General features: G+C 36.5%; 2 protein-coding genes across 3 annotated transcripts in view; one reads left to right on the forward strand and one right to left on the reverse strand.

Moving 5' to 3' along the window:
• Window positions 1–765: 765 nt before the first annotated feature.
• Window positions 766–16,878, reverse strand: LOC138691156 (all trans-polyprenyl-diphosphate synthase PDSS2-like). 2 transcript variants are annotated; one of them, XM_069812907.1, is made up of 6 exons: window positions 16,343–16,878; window positions 10,843–10,971; window positions 8,192–8,393; window positions 4,782–5,039; window positions 1,433–1,597; window positions 766–996 (listed from the first exon to the last, which is right to left on the reverse strand). In XM_069812907.1, the coding sequence occupies exons 1-6, from the start codon at window positions 16,708–16,710 to the stop codon at window positions 841–843; spliced, it is 1,278 nt and encodes a 425-aa protein (XP_069669008.1). In that variant the 5' UTR covers window positions 16,711–16,878; the 3' UTR covers window positions 766–840. The 2 variants fall into 2 exon arrangements, with proteins under 2 accessions (XP_069669008.1, XP_069669009.1); XM_069812908.1 differs by lacking the exon at window positions 10,843–10,971.
• Window positions 16,879–22,622: 5,744 nt separating this feature from the next.
• The window catches only part of nudC (nuclear distribution C, dynein complex regulator), a 143,515-nt gene continuing 141,658 nt past the window's right edge, over window positions 22,623–24,479 (forward strand). The window contains exon 1 of the mRNA XM_069812929.1: window positions 22,623–22,910. Coding sequence (XP_069669030.1) covers window positions 22,833–22,910 — 78 coding nt within the window. The 5' untranslated portion in view covers window positions 22,623–22,832. The remainder of the gene's footprint in view (window positions 22,911–24,479) is intronic.

Here is a 24,479-nt window from a genome sequence, read left to right on the forward strand (position 1 = left end):
CACGTGCTAACAAAACCTTGTGTAACACAGATCTCAATGAAGACAGCGCTTTGAAACTTTGTGTCGCGTCTCTTCAAGGTCGTCTAGCGTCACTGCTGTGCGCGCGTGTCAATCACGTGATCTCTTCGCCCACAACAGACACAGTCTCGAAATTTAATGATCACACCTCGTATGTGTGGAGAGTTATGTCGTGTACGTGTAAGTGTTCGTGTAAGTGCAATATAGGGAATGGGTGAGGATGATGACGAAGATGAAGAAGGGAGAAGGGGAAACCCAGTGCCAGCACGTAGCCTACTCCTGTCGAATAGCACCAAGGGGGCTGCCAAGCTTAACATCCCCATCCGATGGACGAATCACTATTAACAGTGACATATGCCTTCTCTTCATATGCACTGCAGAGAGATTTGAGATTTAACCCACGCATATTGGTGCACAATTTAGTGGTTAGAAGTTGTATACCGCTATCTCTCCTAGTCCCAAGGTAGAAATCTTACATGAAAATTTCTGACCTCACCAGGAATCAAACCCTAACTGGCTAGTCTGGAGGCAGACGCACTACCACAGAGCTAACTCAGTGGATGGCTCTGAAATGTTAATGACAGAACTAATATTACCAGTATGTTTGATTCACTCATACTGAATAATATCAGTTTCATTTCCTTACATGTGTTGTTCTTAGTAGTATTGTGCTTGCCTTTCTTGCCACTGGATTAATCTTGACTGTAGTTACTTAGAGTTGCACATTTTATTCAAGATAACAAAATGGACGAGGAATGTTTTTATTAATTTGATTCTCACCTCCTGAGGCTTGTGCTCAGAAGAAATGAGTCGGTTAACATGTCAGTAATGACTCATTGCCATGATGATGTTACGGATAGCTGTTCTGGCGTCACTCTCCTGGAACACTTGAAGAACCTCCATCACCTTCTGTGAGTGATTTTTTTGAAGTTGCTTAGTTAAGAAGATACCAGGTCCCTTGGACACGATACTGTGTATCTGGAGAAATATGAGTAAAAATACTACTTACATCAGCAGACATAAAATGTAAGAAAATTACAATCACATATGAACACGAGAAAAATATCAGATATTTACAACAAATAAAACTTGAGAAGAATTAGTATTTGTTTTAAAAATTACAGTTTTTTTTTATTACTAATTTCTGCAATTTGGAAACTCTAACATTTCATATTTTGCTGTGTCTATCTTTGCTACCAAAGCTTCCTAACAGAAGGTTGTGTACTTTTTGCAACATAACAACATTTTATCCTTTGCATAATGATAACAGCCTGTAATGGAGCATAATGTGTTGTGCCTTGTGCCCCAACCTCAGAAATTAAATTGTTTACAATACCAAACAACATGACTAATGATAGAACAATAATAAGTTAGACATTAGTCAACAACCAATCAGCTACAAGAACATACCTACCTTTTCGAAGTCGACATTCTGGATGGAATTGAGTCCCTTGTCGATCTCATTGAATAAACTGGGATCATGCTGCAAGTGAAAGAGTACTGGAGCAGATGTGAGATTGAACAGTGAACCAGATACATACTGCGATCCGGGAATGAAGGGCTCTAAGTCAACACAGGCCTGAAAACAAGTTACATACCTCTTTATTTAAAATTGAATGTTTTCACATGTTCATCATAACATTAATCTGAGACTCCTTTTTTCCTATACGGTATCTTGGACACAAGGTATGCAGAATCCTTATGCTCTTTCTCATTCTGTCTTCCTATGCATGGCTATGTGTTATGAAATATAGAAATTATACAATATAAAGGGATACACACATGCAATACCTGTACCACAGAGATAAATATCCACTCCATTGCCAAGAATGAGAAACAGGTCCATTATATTTGTGACTGGGAGAGCTACTGCTTATTTCTGGCTTTTTAAGTAATAGCAGAAGATAAAAGCCAGTACCTGTATGTCGAAATAGAAAATGACAGAACAAAAATATCTTGTTTGTCTTGCTCTTATTTATATGCCCTGCTTGTGTCAAGTTACTGTCTTATTCATATTTGTCGGCCATACTAGTGCTTTACAGTACTTGCTCGTATTTATCTGCCAGACTATTGATTTACTTCGCTCGTTTTTATCTGCCAGATACTGTCATAGCTTACTTTGCTCATATTTATCGTCAAACCAATGGCAAATGCTCTAATTGTTTACATATGTCTGCCAGACTATTGCTAGATCCTTTCTTTGTTCATATTTACTTACCACAGTAGACCCAAGTGCTTTAATTTCTTATATTTACCTAACATAATAGTGTCAAGTCCTTCAAATACTCATATTCATCTATTGAGCTAGTAAAAAGTGCTGCTCATATTTATCTGCCAGAATAGTGCGAAATGCTTTCACTGTTCATATTTATTTATCAGTCTAGATGCCTCAAGTGCTCTAATTTCTTATATTTATCTGCCAGGCTGATCTGAAATGGTTTAAATGTTTATATTTACCTATCAGTCTAGTGTCAAGTGCTATAATTGCTCGAATTTACCTTCCAAACTAGTCCCAAGTGTCTGTATTTTATTTATTATCCAAATTAGTGTAAAGTACTTGGCTTACTCATATTAACTAAACTTGCACCAATTGCTTTACTTACATTTACCTGCCCGACTATTGTCAAATGTATTGTTTGCTCATATTTACTTACTAGACTAGCGCTGACTGCTTCATTTGCTCACATTTATATTCTAAACTATTGCCAGATGTTTCTTTTTTGCTCATAGTTAGGTATCTGACAGGATAGTGCTGAGTGCCTTAGTTCTTAATTTGCTCACAATTATCTGCCAAACTGTTGCCATGTGGTTTCTTTGCTCGTACTTACCTGCCAGACTAGTACGAAGTGCCTGTCTTGCTCGTATTTTTCCTGCCAGTTTAGTATCAAGTATTTTAATTGCTCGAGTACTTTAATTGCTCATTTAATGGTACATCGGTGCCACAAGTGAATACTGTAAATACCAAGGTATATATTTAAGTAACAAACTGGGTTGGGAGGAACAAGTCACTAATTCCACAAGGAAAGCCTGGAAAGCACTACATTTCTCTGCGTATTCTGAAGAAATCTAACTGAAGGTCAAAAGAATTAGAGTACAAAACCCTTTTTCGCCCAATTATGGAATATGGAGCAGTAGGTTGGGATCCGTACAGACAAAACCAAATTGATTCAATAGAAAAGGTCCAACACAAGGCAGCAAAATATGTCAAAATGGGAAAGGGACATGGTGAAGAGATAGTAAAAGACTTAGGGTGGGAATTTCTCAAATCAAGACTCACCCCATTGTTTAAGGCACAAATGGGACACAAAATATGGACCGACATCAATGCTAGGTTAGTAACACCATCATACTTAGGCAGGGCTGATCATATTAGGAAGTTTAAATGCAGAAAACAAAGAAGGGACATGGCAAAATTTTCCTTTGTTAACCGCACAATAGTAGACTGGAACAGCTTACCTGCGGCAATCTTTCAGGGTGGTCTTCTCAAAATCAATACATTTAAGGAAAGGTTGAGAAGATTAGACTGAAAATGTAATTGTAGGTGCAGTGTAATTATCTAAGTTGTATCATGTAATTAATTAAGCTGATATGTAATTAATTAAAATGATATGCAATGAAGTTGATATGTAAATAAATTAAGGTGATATGTAATTAAGATGATATGTAATTAAGTTGATATGTAAATAATTAAGGTGATATGTAATTACTTAAATTGGTAATAGTTGGGTGAAATAGAAGTACCGATACTTATAAGTTAGGTTTACTTTTGCTTATTGTAGGTGTTATTATAGCATAGTTTTCATTTATAGTCCTGGTTTATTGCATCTATTTATTTATAGTTAGAAGTAAATTTACGTTTATGTTATTTTTTTAATTGCTGTAATTATTGTAATGGTATTTTTGTATATTATATATCACTGCCACCGGGTGTATACCAATTGTAGTATTAATAAATACATACATACATATTTACCTTTCAATCAGTGCCATGTGCTCTAACCGCTCATATTTACCTGTCAGACCAATGCCAAGTGCTTTAACAGCTTATATTTACCTACCAGACTAATGCCAAGTGCTTTAACTGCTCATATTTACCTTTCAGACTAATGCCAAGTACTTTAACTGCTCATATTTACCTGCCAGACTAATGCCTGCTCATATTTAGCTCTCAGACTAATTCCAAATGCTTTAACTGCTCATATTTACCTGCCAGACTAATGCCTGCTCATATTTAGCTCTCAGACTAATGCCAAATGCTTTAACTGCTCATATTTACCTGCCAGACTAATGCCTGCTCATATTTAGCTCTCAGACTAATGTCAAATGCTTTAACTGCTCATATTTACTTGCCAGATTAATGCCAAGTGCTTTAACTGCTCATATTTACCTACCAGACTAATTCCAAGTGCTTACACTACTTATATTGACCTTCTGGACTAGTGAAAAATGCTTTAACTGATCATATTTATCTGTCAGATTAGTGCCAAACTCTTTAACTGCCCATGTTTGCAGTAATTGCCAGAGTAGTGCAAAGTACATTACCTGCTCATATATTTGTTTACCAATCTAGTGCCAAGTGCTTTAAGCCTACCAGGCTGGTGTGAAGTGATTTAATGGCGCATATTTTTACCTACTAATCTAGAATCAAATGTTTTAAGTACTCATATTTACCTGCCAGACTGGTATGGATTTGTTTAAATGCTCTAATTTGCTCACAGTTACCTACCAGTTCTGCACTGAGTACTTGTTTTGCTCGTATTTACCTGCCAGGCTAGTATTAGATGCTTTCCGAAGTTGTAGCCTTGTTCCTGCAGCTCCCTTCCGTGACCTGCCAGCTTGAGTGTCCCTTGGCACGCCCTGCCCAGTAGGTTGCCTGCAGAGAGAACATTGCGGTGCGTCCAATCCTGTGCAGCATCACGGACCCCTTGCGGAGATGGCAAGGGATTGTTCTGCTGGTCCCGTCGACCAATAAATTCCCCCTCAGCCAAGTCACGAAGTGAATGACCTATGAGGTCCAGTATCTGACAATGAAAACTTCTGTTTCATATGTATAGTTTGGCATCTTTGGTTCCTTTACTTAATGTATCGTAATAATAAGGCTAATGGAATGAAAAGTATGAGGTAAACAGCAGGATATACCAAATGGGATCATAAATGCAATGAGGATCTAATGGAAGAATTACAATTAAAACCTATAATGAATCACATATAACAGCATTATCAGAACAAATTGATAAATTATGTGCATCACGTCTGTGCAAACAAAATCCCAAAAGCCATGTTTCACTATCATCCAAACGGGAAGAGATCTCTAGGTCGCCCAATGAAACATTGGATTAAAAATTCAGCTGTGAGGTCGTAACAGGCCATAAGGCCTAACATTGAAGAGAAGAAAAATACTTACCTAATGTAATATTTTTTATGGTTTAAAATAGTGATACGTAAATTCTTTAAAATTTCAGCTCTAGTGAAATCGAATTATGACTGACATAGTCCCTAGAAATGTATCCTGTTAGGCTGTTGGAGAATCATCTAAGTGCAAACCTAGTCTTTCAGGTAAAGCTCCCTGTAAAGCAGATTTGAATAATTTCGAGGGAAAAATTGTTCCGGGGCCAGGTATCGATCCTGGGACCTCTGGTTGAACGTACCAGCGCTCTTACCAACTGAGCTACCCGGGAACTCCACCCGACACTGTCCCAACCTTTCCCTTTATATCCACACAACTCGCGTGGGCTGATGAAATGCCAGAGACCCACATCGAGTGCACACAGTCTCTGTGTGACTTGGAATTGTGGTTTTATGTTAATGTACACTGTAACGTATATAATTATGCAAATCTAGTCTTTCAGGTAAAGCTCCCTGTAAAGCAGATTTGAATAATTTCAAGGGAAAAATTGTTCCGGGGCCGGGTAAGTGGTTCAAAATTTGGAGCAAGTGCTAAAGAATCTGCTGGACATGCAACAGAGACAGTAAATTTATCAATTTCAACATTATACCGGTAATAAAATGATAAACATTTTTTCTAAAATTGTAGCTCTTTGTGCTAAGCATTCACCTTATACGATGTTTTTAATTACTTATCAATGGTGTTTACAGTGCTGTCATTCAGCTGGTAAATTTGTCGCAGATTGTGGAACCTGTTGTTAAACATTTTAAGTTAAAAAGAATAGCTTCTTTACAGAAAGAAAGAAAATTAACCTAACACGAAATTCTATAGCTTTTAATATTGTCTTAGGAATATGATATACTCTCAACCTTGAAACCCATCTGTGACTACTTTGACAGTCATCTACTCTTTGCCCTTCCAGGACAGGAATATGTTATACTCTGAGAAACCCATACCACATATACAACAATGAAACATAGTATTCAGAAACATGTTTAAAAAAATTAATTGACTTTCAACCACAAAATATACTGCCTATTAAACACATTAATTAGATACTTCGTTTTCCTCTTTTAATACATCTGCTACAATTTTTTATTATATTTGAATGAAATGAATTATATTTTCATTGAAAGTATTGACAATAAAATTGGTCATTGAGCTAGTAGCATTAGGTACCATTCCTGATCTCATATAACAGATTAATCAGCCTAATGGGCTTTCAAGACAACCACTTTTATCAATTATAATAGCCTCCCTATCGATATAAAAAATGAAACTCAAAACATAAGATTATTTAGGGCCAAATTAAAGAAGTACCTAATTTCTCACACTTTCTATTCTGTAGGTGAATTCATGACATTCAACAATGATTCATGAAATTGATAATAAAACTTTGTGTTGCACTAGTAGACTATATTGTAAACTTTTTCTGTATATATTTCAACTAGACTGTGACTATAAATTAAGAATTTATAGTGATATTAAGTTTTTTGGCTTGTTCCATATTCTAGCTGTGAAGCAATGTATGAATATCATGAAATGTTAATAAATATAATAAAATACATTACAATATGCTGCCATCTAGCGACTGCAAAAGAAGTCACATTACAACATTTATGGAATTGCATGAATAATAGCTTGCAACTGTACTTCCATCTAGCGGTCTTTACCAAAATACCTTTTCGACAGTGGAGGCTCTGGTGGTTCTCATTTTATGTTGCCATTTCATATCATGGAAATGGCTAATCTGACAATGAGATATGTACCAGTATCAGAGGTATCATTTAAGCTGCACTTATGTTTAAATCTAATTCACAGAGAGTAAACAATGTAGTGTAGTTTACAAAATAAAAAAACGGGACACTTATTGCAAGCTGGTTTTCTCGATATTTTATTTAGATACCGTATATTCATAATATTGCCTACATTGTAACCTCGTTCTTTAGACATGCAACCTGATAGCATTGTATCTTCACAATTGTATCATAATACCGGTACTGTAATTTCTTCATATTATCTAACATTCTATGTATATTAGTTTAATTTTGCTACAGTTTGTATTTCATTGTTTAATTAATAGTGAATAGTGTTTTACTGTTTAATTCATAAGTAAGTCTTGTATAGACTTATCTAAATTTATTGTCTTCTTTGTAGCTTATAAGTTCATTCATATGTAGTCTATGTCTACTTTTTTGCTGGTTGAATGGAAGAGAAGGCCTTATGGCCCTAACTCTGGCAACCAAAATATATTTTATTATTATTATTATTATTATTATTATTATTATTATTATTATTACCTACTACTACTATCTTATTATATTTCATACCAGTCTGCAGTAAGTATTTAGTTTTATTAAACTTAACCTAGATTATTTGCAGTACCTCAGGATCAAAAGAATTACCAGAATTGTGAGTGTCATGTTTTATTGTAGGACTGAATTTCCGCCAACAGTTTTGGTCTTTCCTTAATTGTAGAAATCAATGCAAAAACGCCTTGAAATTTAATAATTAGTACCAGAATGGCTTTTGCACTCTGAACAGAGTCAGGGCTATCACTACAAACATATTTGTGTCAATTTTCACATATTTCATATGTCTACGATGCTTATGATCTTTTAGTGATCTCAAAAATCCACTTTCCTCAGTTGTTTAAACTCACAAACCTCAATTCTAATGACAAGCCTTGGAAACTATTATAGACACATTAATGACATGAAGTAATATATTATGATTACCTATATTAGCGCAATCGCCACAAAGCCAAGATATGATTAAAACACATACCTCATGATTTCGCATATTTGCGAGTATACCACTCACATTGGCCAGGATGTAGTCCCCACTCAGTAGTGCAATCTTATTCCCAAATATCATGTTATTGAGTATAGATGCTTCCGGGTACATGCCAGGGTAAATGTTCACCATGGACTTGTGAACTAGGTGATAGGTTCGAATCATCTGTGTGACTTCGGCAAGTGCACGCTGACTGTAAAGCAAGTGGATTTTGTATTACATCCCAGTAATATTTCCATACTGTTACATTCACTGTGATAGCTATGAATATGGAACACATTTTCTCATAGTATGCCATATCTACTGTTGTTCTCATTCCAACATTGTTCACTAATATAGGCCTATTACCTTCTTATTCGTTCAAATCTTTATCCTGGCTGCAACTTAGTAACCATAGAACACTTCATTCGCTCTCTCTTCTGTTTCGAGTTCTCCACACTTCTACTCCAAATTATCTTCGTTCCCGGTTTAACTACTTATCCTCCAATCACAATCTAAACACCAGGTCACAGGAGAGCCAAATCCTAGCAATTCCTGTCCGTAGAACATCCCATTATTCATCCTCTTTTACTGTCTCAGCCCCCGTGAATGGAATTCTCCACCTCAGAAGATTAGGGGCTGCCAGACAATAACCACTTTCAAGAAAAGGCTAAACGATTTCTTACGGGCGCAGTCAAATTGAAGTTATAATTGTGATCGAGTTTAATAATTTAATTTAATTTAAGTATGACAATTTTTATTATTATTATTATTATTATTATTATTATTACATAATTATTTTATTGGTGTTGTGAAGATGAAAAGAGTTGTCATTGTATTATATTAATTATGTATTATATTGTCTTGTATTGTAGTATTGTATTGCTTTGAATTGTATTGTATTGTATTGTATTAATTATATTCACAGCATTGTAGTAATTTTCTATCATACTGGTTGAGTGGAAGAGAAGGCCGAATGGCCTTAACTCTGCCAGTTAAAATAATCCATTATTATTATTATTATTATTATTATTATTATTATTATTATTATTATTATTATTATTATTATTATTATTATTATTTGCCCATGTCATTAAATAAGAAACTGCCTTATCATTACATTCGATACAGTAGCTACTCAAAGAGATTGAGTGAGGTCATAAAATGTAGTACAGCCCATGTGTCCACACCTGTGGAGTAATGGTTAGCGCGTCTGGCCGAGAAACCAGGTGGTCCGGGTTTGATTCCCGCTCGGGGCAAGTTACCTGGTTGAGATTTTTTCCCTGGTTTTCCCTCAACTCAATATGAGCAAATGCTGGGTAACTTTCGGTGCTGGACCCTGGACTCATTTCACCGGCATTATCACCTTCATCTCATTCAGACGCTAAATAACCTAAGATGTTGATAGAGCATCGTAAAATAACCTAATAAAAAAGTACAGCCCATGTGAGTTGTTCTGTAATACAGAAAGTTGTCTCATTTTGCAAGACATCGCAAGACATTTTTCTTTCCATTTTCACACTTCCTAATTTCTATGATGGTTCCACTGCATTACAATTCTGAAACAATGGGAATTTTCGAAACAGCTGATAGAAAATTACTGAGAATAAAATCATTATTTCATTTTCCCTTAAACTTGATGTTAGAGTTCACTTAATTTTGTCGAAATATGAAGTGGAAGTTGGAACGTCCTCTGAGAAGTTCATTTTCAGCATCAACTATAAAGCTGAAATTGTCCATGAATATGGCAAACTGGAGAATTTTAATTTGGAAAACTATAATTTTTTTATCTTTTCATCCGAAATAAAGAATTAATCACTAATGGCTTTGGTTTATAGAATTAAACAATATGTACAGTAGGATGTAATTAAAATCCATGAAGTGACTATGGGTATTATGCCTCCAAGTTAAATTTGCGTCCCATGAAAGCAAGAGACGAGCGCTAGTAGTTCTAATTGCTCTAGTTGTTAATATACAGCCTACTATTTCGTCTGTGAGTGAGGTCATGTTAAAGAGATAATGCAATGAGTGAGGTAATATAAATATATATATATATATATATATATATATATATATATATATATATATATATCCTCATCACACGAACGCACCCACACAACAGGCAGCGAAGTTGAGATAGCACCGAGATCTAATAGGCTCTGAGGATGGTGTCAAGTAGCACCGAAACAGCTGTAAGCCACACATGCTTACATAATTAACACGAGTAAGATCGCCATTTAATCAATTTTTTATATTCAAGTGTTAAAAGTAGTGTACGAAAGATTCAACATGGATTATCAAGAGAATAAAAATATATTGTGGCTGGAACATTGACTATTACGGAAATAGGTATCAAAAAGTAAGGTACACGTAACATATTTTCTTTTTGGTTTAATTATACCTTCATTATCTTCATTATTTTGGGAATCAGATTTCAGAATGGTCAAATAACTTAGTATGTATAGGCAGTGAAGCAAATTAAAACAGTATCCATGTTAATCATGTGTGATTTTTCCAAAACAAATCCTTAGTATCACGAAGTTGGGTATATGTACCCTACAAGATGGAACAGTCAACGTTTTTAAAAGCGTATTCATGTCCATTAACACTGCAGTAATCCTATTAAAAGTGTGATTGTTGTAATCCACCAGCTCATTGCTTACCTATGTAGCACGCCAGCTGCTTCATCCTCTTCCATCTCCTCGACATTCAACTGTCCTGCAGCTTTGGAGATAAGTAGAACTATGAGTCCCCAAGCCTGCATATTGCTGCGGCCATTGTACAACAGACTCCTGCAACAGAAATGTACCGGTACTTTGAGTTCTCGTCATACTCTTATTTTTCTTTGTTCGTTGTAGTTACCAGTTATGCAGAGTTATATACAAAAATAGCGCTGTAAAAGTGATAACCCGTTTTGCATCAATTCAGTTTCTTTATCATGTTGGGAATGAGCTTGTCGCTAATAGTTTATTTTCTTGAACTGTTCAAATTCATAGAAAAATGACCTTACATTTCTGAATGTATGACATTAAAATTAAAAGAAATGGCCACGATTTTAATAGTACAATACATACAAAATAATAATATACTTCCGTCTGTGGAAAATACATTGTTACCAAACTCAGTCACTATCTATCGCAAAATACTGTAACGTTTATTTCTACTTTAACCATCACACCTGTCAACAATGTGATGTTTATTCTTAATAATTCACCCTACAACAATGGGTATTCCACTCAACACAGCAACACAATAGTCGTTATTGCACTCCACACGACGACAATGACAATACATGTGTATTATTGAGAAGAACAACAATGTACTCCTAATTTCAACTAATGTTCTCAAAGCACTATGTGCAGAACAAAACTGTCAGTTCTCAGTTTACAGTTCGTTCGCCTTGGCTAGTTCTTCTAGCTCACTGTTCAAGTTCACTGCACATCGAACTCAGGTCTTCCGGATATGTAGCCCTCGCCTGGCCACTGCCACAGTTACGGACTCACTCAAGTTCACTGCACGTCGAACCCAAATCCTCTGGATACGTCGCCGCTGTCCAAGACAAGACTTGAAGGGTGACTGAAGACTGACTGACTTCCGAAGACTCACTCGCTTTTATCATTAAATCACACGTTCTGAAATCTTCGATTCGCGTGGTTTTCGGAATCGTCAAGAGAGATCTGCTTCCAGATGTTTCCCCTGCTCTCTCCGCTCCGCGCAGTCACAATAGTCTTCTTTCCCCTTCCTCCGTGCCGCGCTACAGCGCCTACTGAAGCTCGAGTTTCCATTTCCCCGCGCCTTCCTCTCGTTAGATGCGTGCGCAACTCTCCGACACGACCAGAATATTCCGGCCTGCCGCCACAATACTTTGCTTTGTTTTACTTTCGACGTTTTTACGTCTTCACTTATGAGATATAATAACTTATGCTGACTGCGGACACTGCAGCTGCAGTATTTCTTCTGTTGCGTTGAATTGGGGGAAGCACTTAACACACGTGACAAGGAGTCAAGGCCGATGCAAGCATTGGGGAAAACCTCGAAAAAAACCCAATCAGGTAATCAGCTCAAGCGGGATCGAACCCGCACCCGAGCGCAACTCTTATAATTATATTATCTTACATTACTTTTAGGGTCGGTATAATACAGCATAAGAACTAATTTAAGAATAGAAATACATGTGCAGAAACGCTTCGGTTGCGAGTTGTATATTATTATATTGTCATTAAAATACAAAGAAACCAGGCAAACCCTCTTATATGCATGCATATTGGAATGCCTAACACACAGGGAATTCTACAGTAGATCGGGATTAAAGTGACCTTATGTGAGTTTTAAAAATTCTACAATTTTCATTCAAAATTTATGAATTTTAAACTACATAAACATATCTACAATACTGCCATCTGTACAAAATTTGGTGCCATTAGGGCTAATAGTTTTGAAATTATATTTTTAAAATATATTTCATATTGACGTCACTAAAAAATCTCTTTAGGTGAAAGTTTTCAAAACTTTTAGTTCATATCGACTCAAAAACTTAAAAATAATCATGGGAATATAAACTAATTATCTCTTCTAGAGTCACAATAAAATTTTAAGTGGATTTTCTTAATTTTTCACCATGGTGTTCCCTTAACTTCCAAAAATGTACTACATGTAGATTGCAATGGCGACAGAATATGTTTCGCTTGAATGCCAACGTTTGTGCATTATCTTTGCGATTTAAGTTTTTTTATAGATATGCAATTGGAGGGATTTATGGGGCCAGATAATAATCGAGTAATAGTAGTGATGGTGATGGTGGTGGTGTTGACGATGATGGCGGCGTCGGCAGTGGCAGGAGCAGTAGCAGTAGCAGCATATCGATACTATTTAACAACGTTTTCACCTGAAGAAGTTCTTTTGCGTAAAAATTCAATAAGGCCGAGAAATGGTTGACAGATTTTGTGTGGAGTCTTGTATCAGATACAGCTTCATTTGTGTGCTGTAAATCTGAGAACAGGACAAAAAAATTATCTCTCTATCGTTTTTTAAAATTCACTGCCCTCTGCGTCACGCAAACACAGGAGATGCCCAATTTTTCGAGACGAAGATGATAGTAGAAAGGGAATTGTCAGGAGTGTTGATGGAATAATAAAGGAAAATGGAAGAATCTTGAGAAAAACCCTCACAATTTTGGTTTTGTCAACCACAAATACAACTTCGTCGTCGTCAAAATTTGAACTCGGGTCCGTGATTTTTGTAAGCCATCTACCAACTGAGCTAGTAAGACGGCTATTTTAGTGTAGTTGATTATTGAAATAATTTAATATGCACCGAAATGAGGAGATAAACTTCTGACATGGAACTAGGCCTACGTCTTTCTTCTCATTAGATATGAGAACTAACTTGGGAATTGACCATGTCACGTCAAGGCAAGCCATGCCATGTCACTGTTATGAGTTTATATTACATTGGGGTACCTGATATATATATATATATACCAGCCTACACCTGTGGAGTAACGGTTAGCACGTCTGGCCGCGAAACCAAGTGGCCCGGGTTCGATTCCCGGTCGGGGAAAGTTATCTGGTTGAGGGTTTTTCCGGGGTTTTCCCTCACCCATCACGAGCAAATGCTGGGTAACTATTGGTGCTGGACCCCGGACTCATTTCACCGGCATTATCACCTTCATCTCATTCAGACGCTAAATAACCTAAGCTGTTGATAAGGCGTCGTAAAATAACCTACTATATTATATATATATATATATATATATATATATATATATATACCAGGTGTTTCAGACCACCCGTATCAGCCTTTTTTCACGAAAACTATATGATACTGGTTGTTCATAAAAAAATTCTGTTAACAAAAACCACGATCGACTCTGCAAAAACCTATGTAAAGTATCGATTGGTGGCAGTACCATTTCCCGTAACAAACCGGAACTAGGGGTACCTGTGGTCAACTTCGAAATTTCAGATGAGAACATGTGTCATTGAAGGTGCCATTGAAAACTACTTTTAAAAAGAAACAACTTTTACTGAAACTTTTTTTTTCTAACTTTTATTGTTTACTCACAAAACAACAAAATGGTATCTTCTGAGAAATTCTGTATGTTGTTTATGTACGTACACTCTTCATAATAAGTGTTCAAAATGTCCGCCACCCTGTGCTAAACAATGTTCTGATCTGCTCATAACATCCGTGATTGCACGGAGAACTTCAGCACAGCCCTTCCCCCTCAGGATGTTGACGATGATGATTTTCGTAGTAATAGTAGTAAATAATAATAATAATAATAATAATAATAATAATAATAATAATAATAATAATAAAATTCCAGCAGAATTAATACAAGAGGGTGGAAGTGCATTATATAGCGAAAATTATAAACTTGTACTTGCTATTTGGGAAAAGGAAATTGTACCAGAACAATGGAAGGAGTCCATAATTGTACCTATTTTTAAGAAGGGGGACAAAACCAACTGTGGTAACTTTCGAGGAATATCACTTTTGTTGACGTACAAAATTTTGTCCAATATTCTTTTGAGAAGATTAACTCCATACGTAGATGAAATTATTGGGGATCATCAGTGTGGTTTTAGGCGTAATAGATCGACTATTGATCAGATTTTTTGTATTCCACAGATAATGGAGAAAAAATGGGAGTATAAGGGTACAGTACATCAGTTATTCATAGATTTCAAAAAGGCATATGACTCGGTTAAGAGGGAAGTATTATATGATATTCTTATTGAATTTGGTATTCCCAAGAAACTAGTTCGATTAATTAAAATGTGTCTCAGTGAAACATACAGCAGAGTCCGTATAGGTCAGTTGCTATCTGATCCTTTTCCAATTCACTGCGGGCTAAAGCAGGGAGATGCACTATCACCTTTACTTTTTAACTTCGCTTTAGAATATGCCATTAGGAAAGTTCAGGATAACAGGCAGGGTTTGGAATTGAACGGGTTACATCAGCTTCTTGTCTATGCGGATGACGTGAATATGTTAGGAGAAAATCCACAAACGATTAGGGAAAACACGGAAATTTTACTTGAAGCAAGTAAAGCGATCGGTTTGGAAGTAAATACCGAAAAGACAAAGTATATGATTATGTCTCGTGACCAGATTATTGTACGAAATGGAAATATAAACATTGGAGATTTATCCTTCGAAGGGGTGGAAAATTCAAATATCTTGGAGCAACAGTAACAAATATAAATGACACTCGGGAGGAAATTAAACGCAGAATAAATATGGGAAATGCATGTTATTACTCGGTTGAGAAGCTTTTATCATCCAGTCTGCTGTCAAAAAATCTGAAAGTTAGAATTTATAAAACAGTTATATTTCCGGTTGTTCTGTATGGTTGTGAAACTTGGACTCTCACTCTGAGAGAGGAACATAGGTTAAGGGTGTTTGAGAATAAGGTGTTTAGGGAAATAATTGGGGCTAAGAGGGATGAAGTTACAGGAGAATGGAGAAAGTTACACAACGCAGAACTGCACGCATTGTATTCTTCACCTGACATAATTAGGAACATTAAATCCAGACGTTTGCGATGAGCAGGGCATGTAGCACGTATGGGCGAATCCAGAAATGCATATAGAGTGTTAGTTGGGAGACCGGAGGGAAGAAGATCTTTGGGGAGGCCGAGACGTAGATGGGAGGATAATATTAAAATGGATTTGAGGGAGGTGGGATATGATGATAGAGACTGGATTAATCTTGCTCAGTATAGGGACCGATGGCGGGCTTATGTGAGGGCGGCAATGAACCGTCGGGTTCCTTAAAAGCCATTTGTAAGTAAGTAAGTAATAATTGAAATATAGTAGTAATACCAACATAGTAACAGCATTTCACAATGACACACACACACACACACACGAGATTTTTTTATTCACCAGGGGACACAAATGGTTATACAACAAAAGTAAATTTCAGTGGACAAAATTGTTTTCCGAGGAATAAACGGGGACGTTTATTTTCAGGGAGAGGGACTGTGACGTCTGGTCATCCTACATTACGCTGACCTGATATAACCTAGTAATCTTCCCAGTTCCACATGAAATACACATCGCGTAATACAAATCTTTATAAGGCTAGGTAAATCCTTGAAATGTGTGGTTTCGTTTCATGCTTTATGTGTACCGGTATTTATAATTTTACACTTACTTTGCAGTGTCCAATAGAGGATGATTTGAACCATCTAATTTACGCAAATGTAGTGCTACATTTGCAATGTCATCACTAAGAAGCCATGTCAAAACTGAAGTTGAGTAGCCTACTATTTCCTCAGCTTCTGACACTGCCTTATTCCAATCTGGTTTCTGATTGTGCGCTAATTTTCCAGCAGCATTGTTTATATTTTTTTCAATACAAAATTCTCTTGATGAACGTGTTACGTCAATATCACATTTCTTTCGAAGAAACGACACTAAAAACACAGATTCACTGCCTTTATAGACACTAACAAGCCGGTCTAAACTTCTAAGTAGTACTTTGGTGTACATTTTCAGACCATGGCAAGTCATATTGTACATTGCATAATGCAAATGTTAACTCAAAGGTGAGCAGCCTGGGAAAAAACTGTCCATTAATTCTTCGGTGCGTAACGATATCACCGTGTAGTCACATTCTAAATTTAATAACACGAAGACTCCACGCTCTCCTCTTCACGTTTTACTGACGTACATATGTGATAGCGTTATCAGTGTGTGCACCATTGAAGTCATCATAATTTTATTTTTTGAAATGTGATACGAAGTCCATAACGTACGACGATGTTATTTATTCATGTACAGTCAAGAATTATTGCAGGCATTACCAAGGACTCTGGATATCAAATGATTAACGATCCTTTGAGTACAAAAATTACAGTAGATCTATTTATTATTATAATAAAATAAGGCATTTTACAGAGCAGTTTACTGTGAAGGTGGCTTACACCAAATACATTGCTGTGGACTACATGTATTGTACCAATTACATAATAATTATAGTAACTTGTACTTGCTAATGACTATATCAATCGGACGTAACAACAAATTTAGGCCTACAATAATTGGGAGCGTTACACTCTTCATACCTATAGTTTCACGCAATGTCCGAACATGAGAGGAGATATTAAGATACAGTGAAACCTCTCATTTACGGACATCGAAGGGACGTAACAATCTGTCCGCATCTGGGAGGTGTCCTTTATTGGGAGGGAGGCTCTCCAATCTAACTGTAAATTGATAATATGCATTATGTATCCCCACGCTTTAAACGAAATGCATTACTGTAGTATAATTCTAAATACAGTCTACTGTACTGCAGTAAATTCTTTGCAACTTTGAACTACAGTAAGTAAGATCAAAAAAGGAAAATACAGTACTGTGCCATGCAATTTTATTCTGGGTCTACAGTTATGCAGTACTGTAATTTACAGTTTTCAACTTAACCTTTACGTTCAGGTGCCATGTCTCTCGAAACAGAACAACTGATTGAAGCGAAGAGAATAATCATACTAACTCTGTCATGTGTCGAATACAATTTCACGATCGCGGAAACCTTGGACCTATCAGACAGGTTAAATTGTATGACTTTATCTACGCGCTTCCAGCTAACAAGGGGTGGCCGGCTGGGCTAGTGGTAGCCTACGAGACCCTTATTGTCTTCTTTCATGTTGAGGAATTTCTGTACAGTTCTCAAAACTATAAATTTTCTATTTTTGTAACACATTAGGTCTTGAAATCCAAGTTCTGTCCGCAGTCAGGAGGTAAAGCAAGCTTTAGGACTGTGAAACAGCTGTCCGTGTCCGTGTCTGAGAGTGTCCGTAAACGAGAGTTTAATTTATCATTATTTCTATATTATTTTAGTTGGGACATAAAAATATGTCCGTATATGAGTGTCCGTATCTTGGAGGTGTCCGTAAGGAGAGGTTTCACTGTATTACAAACTTCGCCCTACTCCATAGGCATCCAACAATACGTAGAAATGAAGCATTTGAACTAAACCGAGTTATAAACTTTAATAGGCCTTTTTTTTTTCTCTTTTTTTCTCTTGTACGGAGGAGGGACCCGGAGGCTTGCACTGCAACCTGAGGCTTATTGTACTTACCACTCCTATTCTGTGAATGATTGTGTAGCCGAACGATCGCGCTCTTGTACAGGTACAGCACGCTGCATCGTGAACTTAACTCAGGCTAGGGTTGGATGATGATGATATGTGAATTAATGATGGCGAAATAAGTCCGAGGTCCAACGCCGAAAATTACCCAGAAATTCTGTTTCAATTGGTTGAGGGAAAACCCCAACCAAGTAACTTGTCCCAACTAGGATTTGAACCTGGGCCCGCTTGCTTCATGGTGAGACGCGCTAACTACTACTCCACGGTGGATTTAATAGGCCTTACAGTCCACACCTGTGGAGTAACGGTCAGCGCGTCTGGCCGCGAAACCAGGTGGCCCGGGTTCGAATCCCGGTCGGGGCAAGTTACTTGGTTGGGGTTTTTTCCGGGGTTTTCCCTCAACACAATACGAGCAAACTTTCGGTGCTGGACCCCGGACTCATTTCACCGGCATTATCACCTTCATTTCATTCAGACGCTAAATAACCTAGATGTTGAAACAGCGTCGTAAAATAACCCAATAAAATAAAATAAATAAAAATAGGCCTTACGTTCGGTTCATTTTTGCCGAGTTTCTGTAGAACCTTACGCCTTATGTCCGGTGCCTTTTTCTTTAGTTTATTTCCTCTTGCCCCTTTATCCTATAGCTGTGTAATGATATCAGGCACGTATCTTACGAAGTAACGCATAGTAATGAGTACAGGTAATTTTGTTGTTATTAATATGGTTAATCATTCGCAAATCAAACAAAATATATATATTTTTTTAATGCATAATATGCGTAGTACCGACTACTATTATAGGTATCGTGCAATGTTCAAACATGAGAGAGGAAATCAAGACATTGCAAACTTCTTTTTATTCCATGTAAGTAAGTAAGTAAGTAAATCCATGGCGCTACAGCCCGTGAAGGGCCAAGACCGACCAGCTGGCTGCTGACCTCACGTCCAAATGCCGAAGCAGAGGTGGACGATCATCCAACCAGAATGGAAGTATCGTGTGGTTAGCACAATGATCCCCCCAGCCGTTATAGCTGGTTTGCGAAACCGGATTTTCGCTACCTATCGTAGCTTCCCAAGTGCATTACGATGCTGGGTGGGCACCGGCCCCACACATTGGCCGAAATTTCATGAGAAAATTTCTTCCCCCGTGAGGACTCGAACCAGCGCGCATTCCGTAACGCGAGTCCTAGGCAGAATACCTTAAACGCCACGGCGCGGGACTTTTATTCCATGTGGAAAACTAATCGCAAGATATGTGCTCAGGTCGTTAAGCGGTTTAAAACATGGAGGAATGGGAGAGGAGGATAGCAAGTATTTTCATAACATGGTGGAACAAACATGACAGGCCTTCCTCTGCAGAGCTAACATAGGCGAATATCGAACTTCAAAAGAACCGAATATAGCGTCTGTCATGCACGACGTTAATTTGTAGTATTAAAATGAAATAATGTATTTTATTTATTAACAGCAAAAGTAGGCCTAATGTATATTATGAAACTGAATATTTTATTTATAAACAAGTTGGATATTATAAGTTATAATGATGTGTAGTATGATAATGAAACGTTTATTTTTTTTTATAGAATTATACAATTGAATGGTGAATTTGCAAAACGACTTATGCCCCTAGAAGTAGTTTTGAGAAAATTAAAGAAAACTGTTTTTGACTTCGCTGAACCATATATTGTTACAATATAATTTTTTATATGTAAGAGATAGTAAGAGAAAAATTTTTAGTATAAAAATTCATACTTTTGTACTCTTCTTCAGGTTGTAAAAAAATTAATTATCTTCAGGACTTAAGTTGTTCTGCAAATTAACTTCAATTCTGCATCATAATTATTAGGTTATTGACTCATAAACATGTTTAACTAAATGTATTTAGCTTATACCAAAATCATAAAATAACTTTATTGCAATTGTTGAACAACATTATTTTGAACAATTTTTTAAACACATGAGCACAGACCTCTGATGGAGGAAAGTATGATGTTGAAGAAATGTTTCTGAGCACTTATTGCCATTAAGAATTTGATTAGTGTATTGTTCTTATTTTGTCCCGGACAACTGTTGCAAAACAACGACAGTTCTTTAATATACTGGATGTGACATAGTTATCGAAGTAGTGTGCAGGAGAAAATTACATACCTCATTAAGACGTTTCTTGGCCTGTCCCTCATGGTATAGACAAAAGGACATTTCACTAGTTTTCATGCTGTGCACAGAGAGTGAGACGGTGAGTTGGCGATAGTAGTACATATCCTGACTGAACTGGTGTTAGGCAAGCATACATTTTTCATGTAGTCAAATGTGACAGCAAGAAAATTCTCTCTCTCTAGATACTTAACTTGGTTCCATTTTGCAATACTTTTTACTTCAGCTATAAGTTTAGCACGCTTACTGAACATATTACTTTTCATTTTCATGCTCTGTTTTTCGAACGTAATAAATTTTCTCAACTGAAGAATTACCAATGACAACAGACAAAAAACGTTTTGTCAGCTGATTGTATGATTAAAATTACATATTATGTAAATTTCTTCAGTACCTGACAGGCAAAACAACTTAAGACCAGGACTAAAGTCGTTTTACCCCTTAACCAAATATTCTGCTGCTAAGGAAAACTATACAAAAGGCGTGGATTAAAGTCATTCTGTTACTAAACGATAACCCTTGCACATAGTAACATAATCATGCTCTCAACTCAAAACCCCCAAAATGTGGACTTAAGTCGTTTTGCAACTTTACCATTCAATTAATTTTTTCTACGATAGTATGTAAAATTGCAGTTCATCCACTGCGTAAAGTGAGCCTTTAAAAAACTAGTGCGTAAAAAAGTAAGTACGGTAGGCTAATCGCTTTACGCATTGCAAAAGAAAATGAAATATTCAATGTACAAACTTCATCCAATAAGAAATTAATGCATAACATACTTTCATTACGTAAATATTACGCGTATAATACCATACAAATAAGTAACAAATTTAACTTTCATACTTACATATTATCCCGTATTATTCTGAAGTTACATCTGTAGCACTCATTGCAACAAAATACATCATTCAAATTTTCCTAACAGCTTTGTTGATTATATGGCCGATTTAGACGGCCATAAAATCATGATAATGAATAAAACAGGCTGTAATTCCATGGATACTTATTTCTTAATGGTTCTCAGTTCAGAAAACCGTGAAATCGTGAACTTATAACCTCTCCAACTTGAAATATTTATTTATAAAATTTTGTGCTATTGTAGAAAAAGCATTGTGTGATACACATTCGTAAAGTTATCTTTTTGGCCCTCGTGTATTTGTGAAACTCGATTTCACTTCGTTTCACTAACTTCAACTCTTGCCAAAAAGAATAACTTTACGAACTTGAATCATAAATACTATCTTCTTCTGCCCCGAACTCTTCTCTCATTCACCATTCCTTCCAGTGCATCGTTCAGTCGTTTCCTCATAGTCAGTGGCCCAGCCAATTTCTTTTTCTCTTCCTGATCAGTTTCAGCATTAGTCTTTTTTCACTTGCTCTTTTTAGCACACCTTCATCTCTTATTCTGTCTGTCTATTTCATACGCTCATTCTTCTCCATATCCACATTTCAAATGCTTCTGTCGTTTCTCTTTACTTCGTCGTAATGTCCATGTTTCTGCCCCAGTCCAAACAAAACATTTCACTAGTCTCTTCCTTAGTTATTTTTCCAGAGATCCGCAGATGTTTCTTTTTATACTAAAAGCTTCCTTTGGCATTGCTAGCCTTCTTTTGACATCATGATAGCAGCTCATGTTACTATTTATAGCACACTTCAAGTATTTGTAGCTGTCCAGTGTCCACTTGTTCCATTGCTTCATTTCGAAATCGCAAGTTTACCTTCTTTAACTTTCTTCCGATAACCATGGCCTTCATCTTGTCTGCATTAAATTTGTCTTCATCCCGTGCTCACAATTGGCATAATTGCCATTCTTTCCTCTATCGAGTAGGCCTACGTTATCTTGCAGAATGCGGACAGAAACGCTTGTCTCTACTGATAGGGAGAAATGCGGACAGATCCCGAATATTGTTGCAGAGACTGTCCATTATTGCAGCTGTTCACTAAATATCATACTAGCCACTGTTGCATGACAGTCGAATGGCATTTCAAGCAATGAAAGTATCACAATTGCACTTACGAACGGGAGGAGGGTTACTTTTCGTGAGCAATCCAGTTATGAATGAAGTTTACGTACTTCAATATTGCCCTCTTCCAATGAAGGAGAAAGGAACTGGTCACCCTACCCCATTATCTCTTGACCTAGTTGCCTCATAAATGGTGTCTTCTTGGAATCACTTGTGAGGTTCAGACCTGTCTTCGGACAGTAAACAAAATAATATATATTTTTGTAGCCAGCGCCACTGTATCTTGTGTGTGTTCTTTGTTATATACTCTTTGCCACTGCCATGAAACACATGGAGATTATTGAAACATTACCGATTACCGGCGTAAACGTCTAGAAAGTTGGAAAGTGGGGAAGATTGTTTGAATCTAATTTGTGCATAGTTATTGACAAAATGCCTGTAAACGATCCTGAACAATTTGATGGGATGTTGTTGGCTATGGCTCAGCAACATGAAGGTGGCGTACAAGAAGTAAGTTGTTATTTTTATATGTTTGTGTACAAGTAAGTCAAGAGAGCATGTTTTCGTTATGTCACATGTTAGGTTATTGGATGGTTATGCGTGCTTACTTTTCTTGTAACTTATGTATTTGGATGGCTGTAGAAAATTAATGTTATTAGGGAATATAAAAAAATGAATAAGAATGTGGCGCTTAAACCAAGTCACTGTAAATAGTTAACATTTTAGATTAGGTGTAAATTATTGAATTGCTTCATGAAACTCTTAACATTATTTCGTTTAATTCGGTTTTAATTGCAACAGATAATTGTTTGACATTATATAACTTTTAAGTAGACTAAGGTAGCTACGAATTGAAATTGCAACAATGTTTGCTGTCATAAAATGTCAGGTGTTGGCTCGTTGGCACATTGTAAGGTTGAAGTACAAGATTCATTTTTATAATAGTTCGTTCGTAAATGTATTAATTTCAATAACCAGGCAGTGACGGAACATGTTATATGATTTTAGGTAATTCTTCAGAAGAGCTACATCCAAGAAGGCACAATTTTCTTTTGCTTCACTGACTTCTGAGAGATGTATATATAATGGTAAACATGTGGTTTTAATTTTCAGCTACAAATACTTTCAACATAAACATCGTTTGATAAGTAACAATATTCTAATGCACTATTGTGATCTCCTTCTTCGCTTCCTTGTTACTAATTACCGGTACCAATATTATATGCGAGAAGTCCAGGACGAATTGCAAGGGAAATGGCCAATTTCCCTAGTATTGCGTCCTGAACCTTTCGAGTGTTAGGGCTATATGTGTAACGGGGGGGGGGAGGTGACTATAACAGTGCATTAGAATATACAATTAAGTGTGAAACTATTTTTATGTTGAAAATATTTATTAAAACCGCGTGTTAATTTATCACTATGGTATAGCTCACAGAAGTCAATGAAGCAAAAGAAAATTATGCTTATCCTGGAAGATTATCACACATCTGTTTTCAAATATTACCTATGTGAAAGAGGCGAGAGATAATGTACCTTGTATAATTACTCACTGGGTGTCATGCATTGAGCCATTGTCACAAGCACTGCTCCAGTTCATTAATGGCTTCATTGTCGTTTTGTAAGTTGTTCGGATTATAAGATATACTTGAACCTATGAAAAGTAAAATTTGCTTGTAGGATGGATATTCATTACAGAACACAGAGATTTTCATGATGACTTTTAGGGTATGCAGTAATTTTGGCAAATACCCTATATTACTTAGACATTCAACCAGATAGAACAGGAAGAGGGTTTTGGATGGATATGGAACTCTTAACTTAATTCATTGGTATTTCTTTACAATTGCGTTACTGCGTTTTAGGTACAAATGTGTTTAATTTAAGCATTTGGATTCTAGTCGAGTCATATGTACTGTAAAAAAAAGAACAATTGAGTGCTGACATCAATTTCACACCGAGATAAAGGTGGAATGTTGCAGTGAAAGTGGTGGTCGATGGAGAGGTGCCGGCAGGCACTGTGATAATAATAATGCTAATAATAATAGTAGTAGTAAATACGTTGTTGTATAGGCTTATAAG

This window comes from Periplaneta americana, chromosome 16 (genome assembly GCF_040183065.1).
Source record: "Periplaneta americana isolate PAMFEO1 chromosome 16, P.americana_PAMFEO1_priV1, whole genome shotgun sequence".
Classification (NCBI taxonomy): Eukaryota; Metazoa; Arthropoda; class Insecta; order Blattodea; family Blattidae; genus Periplaneta; species Periplaneta americana.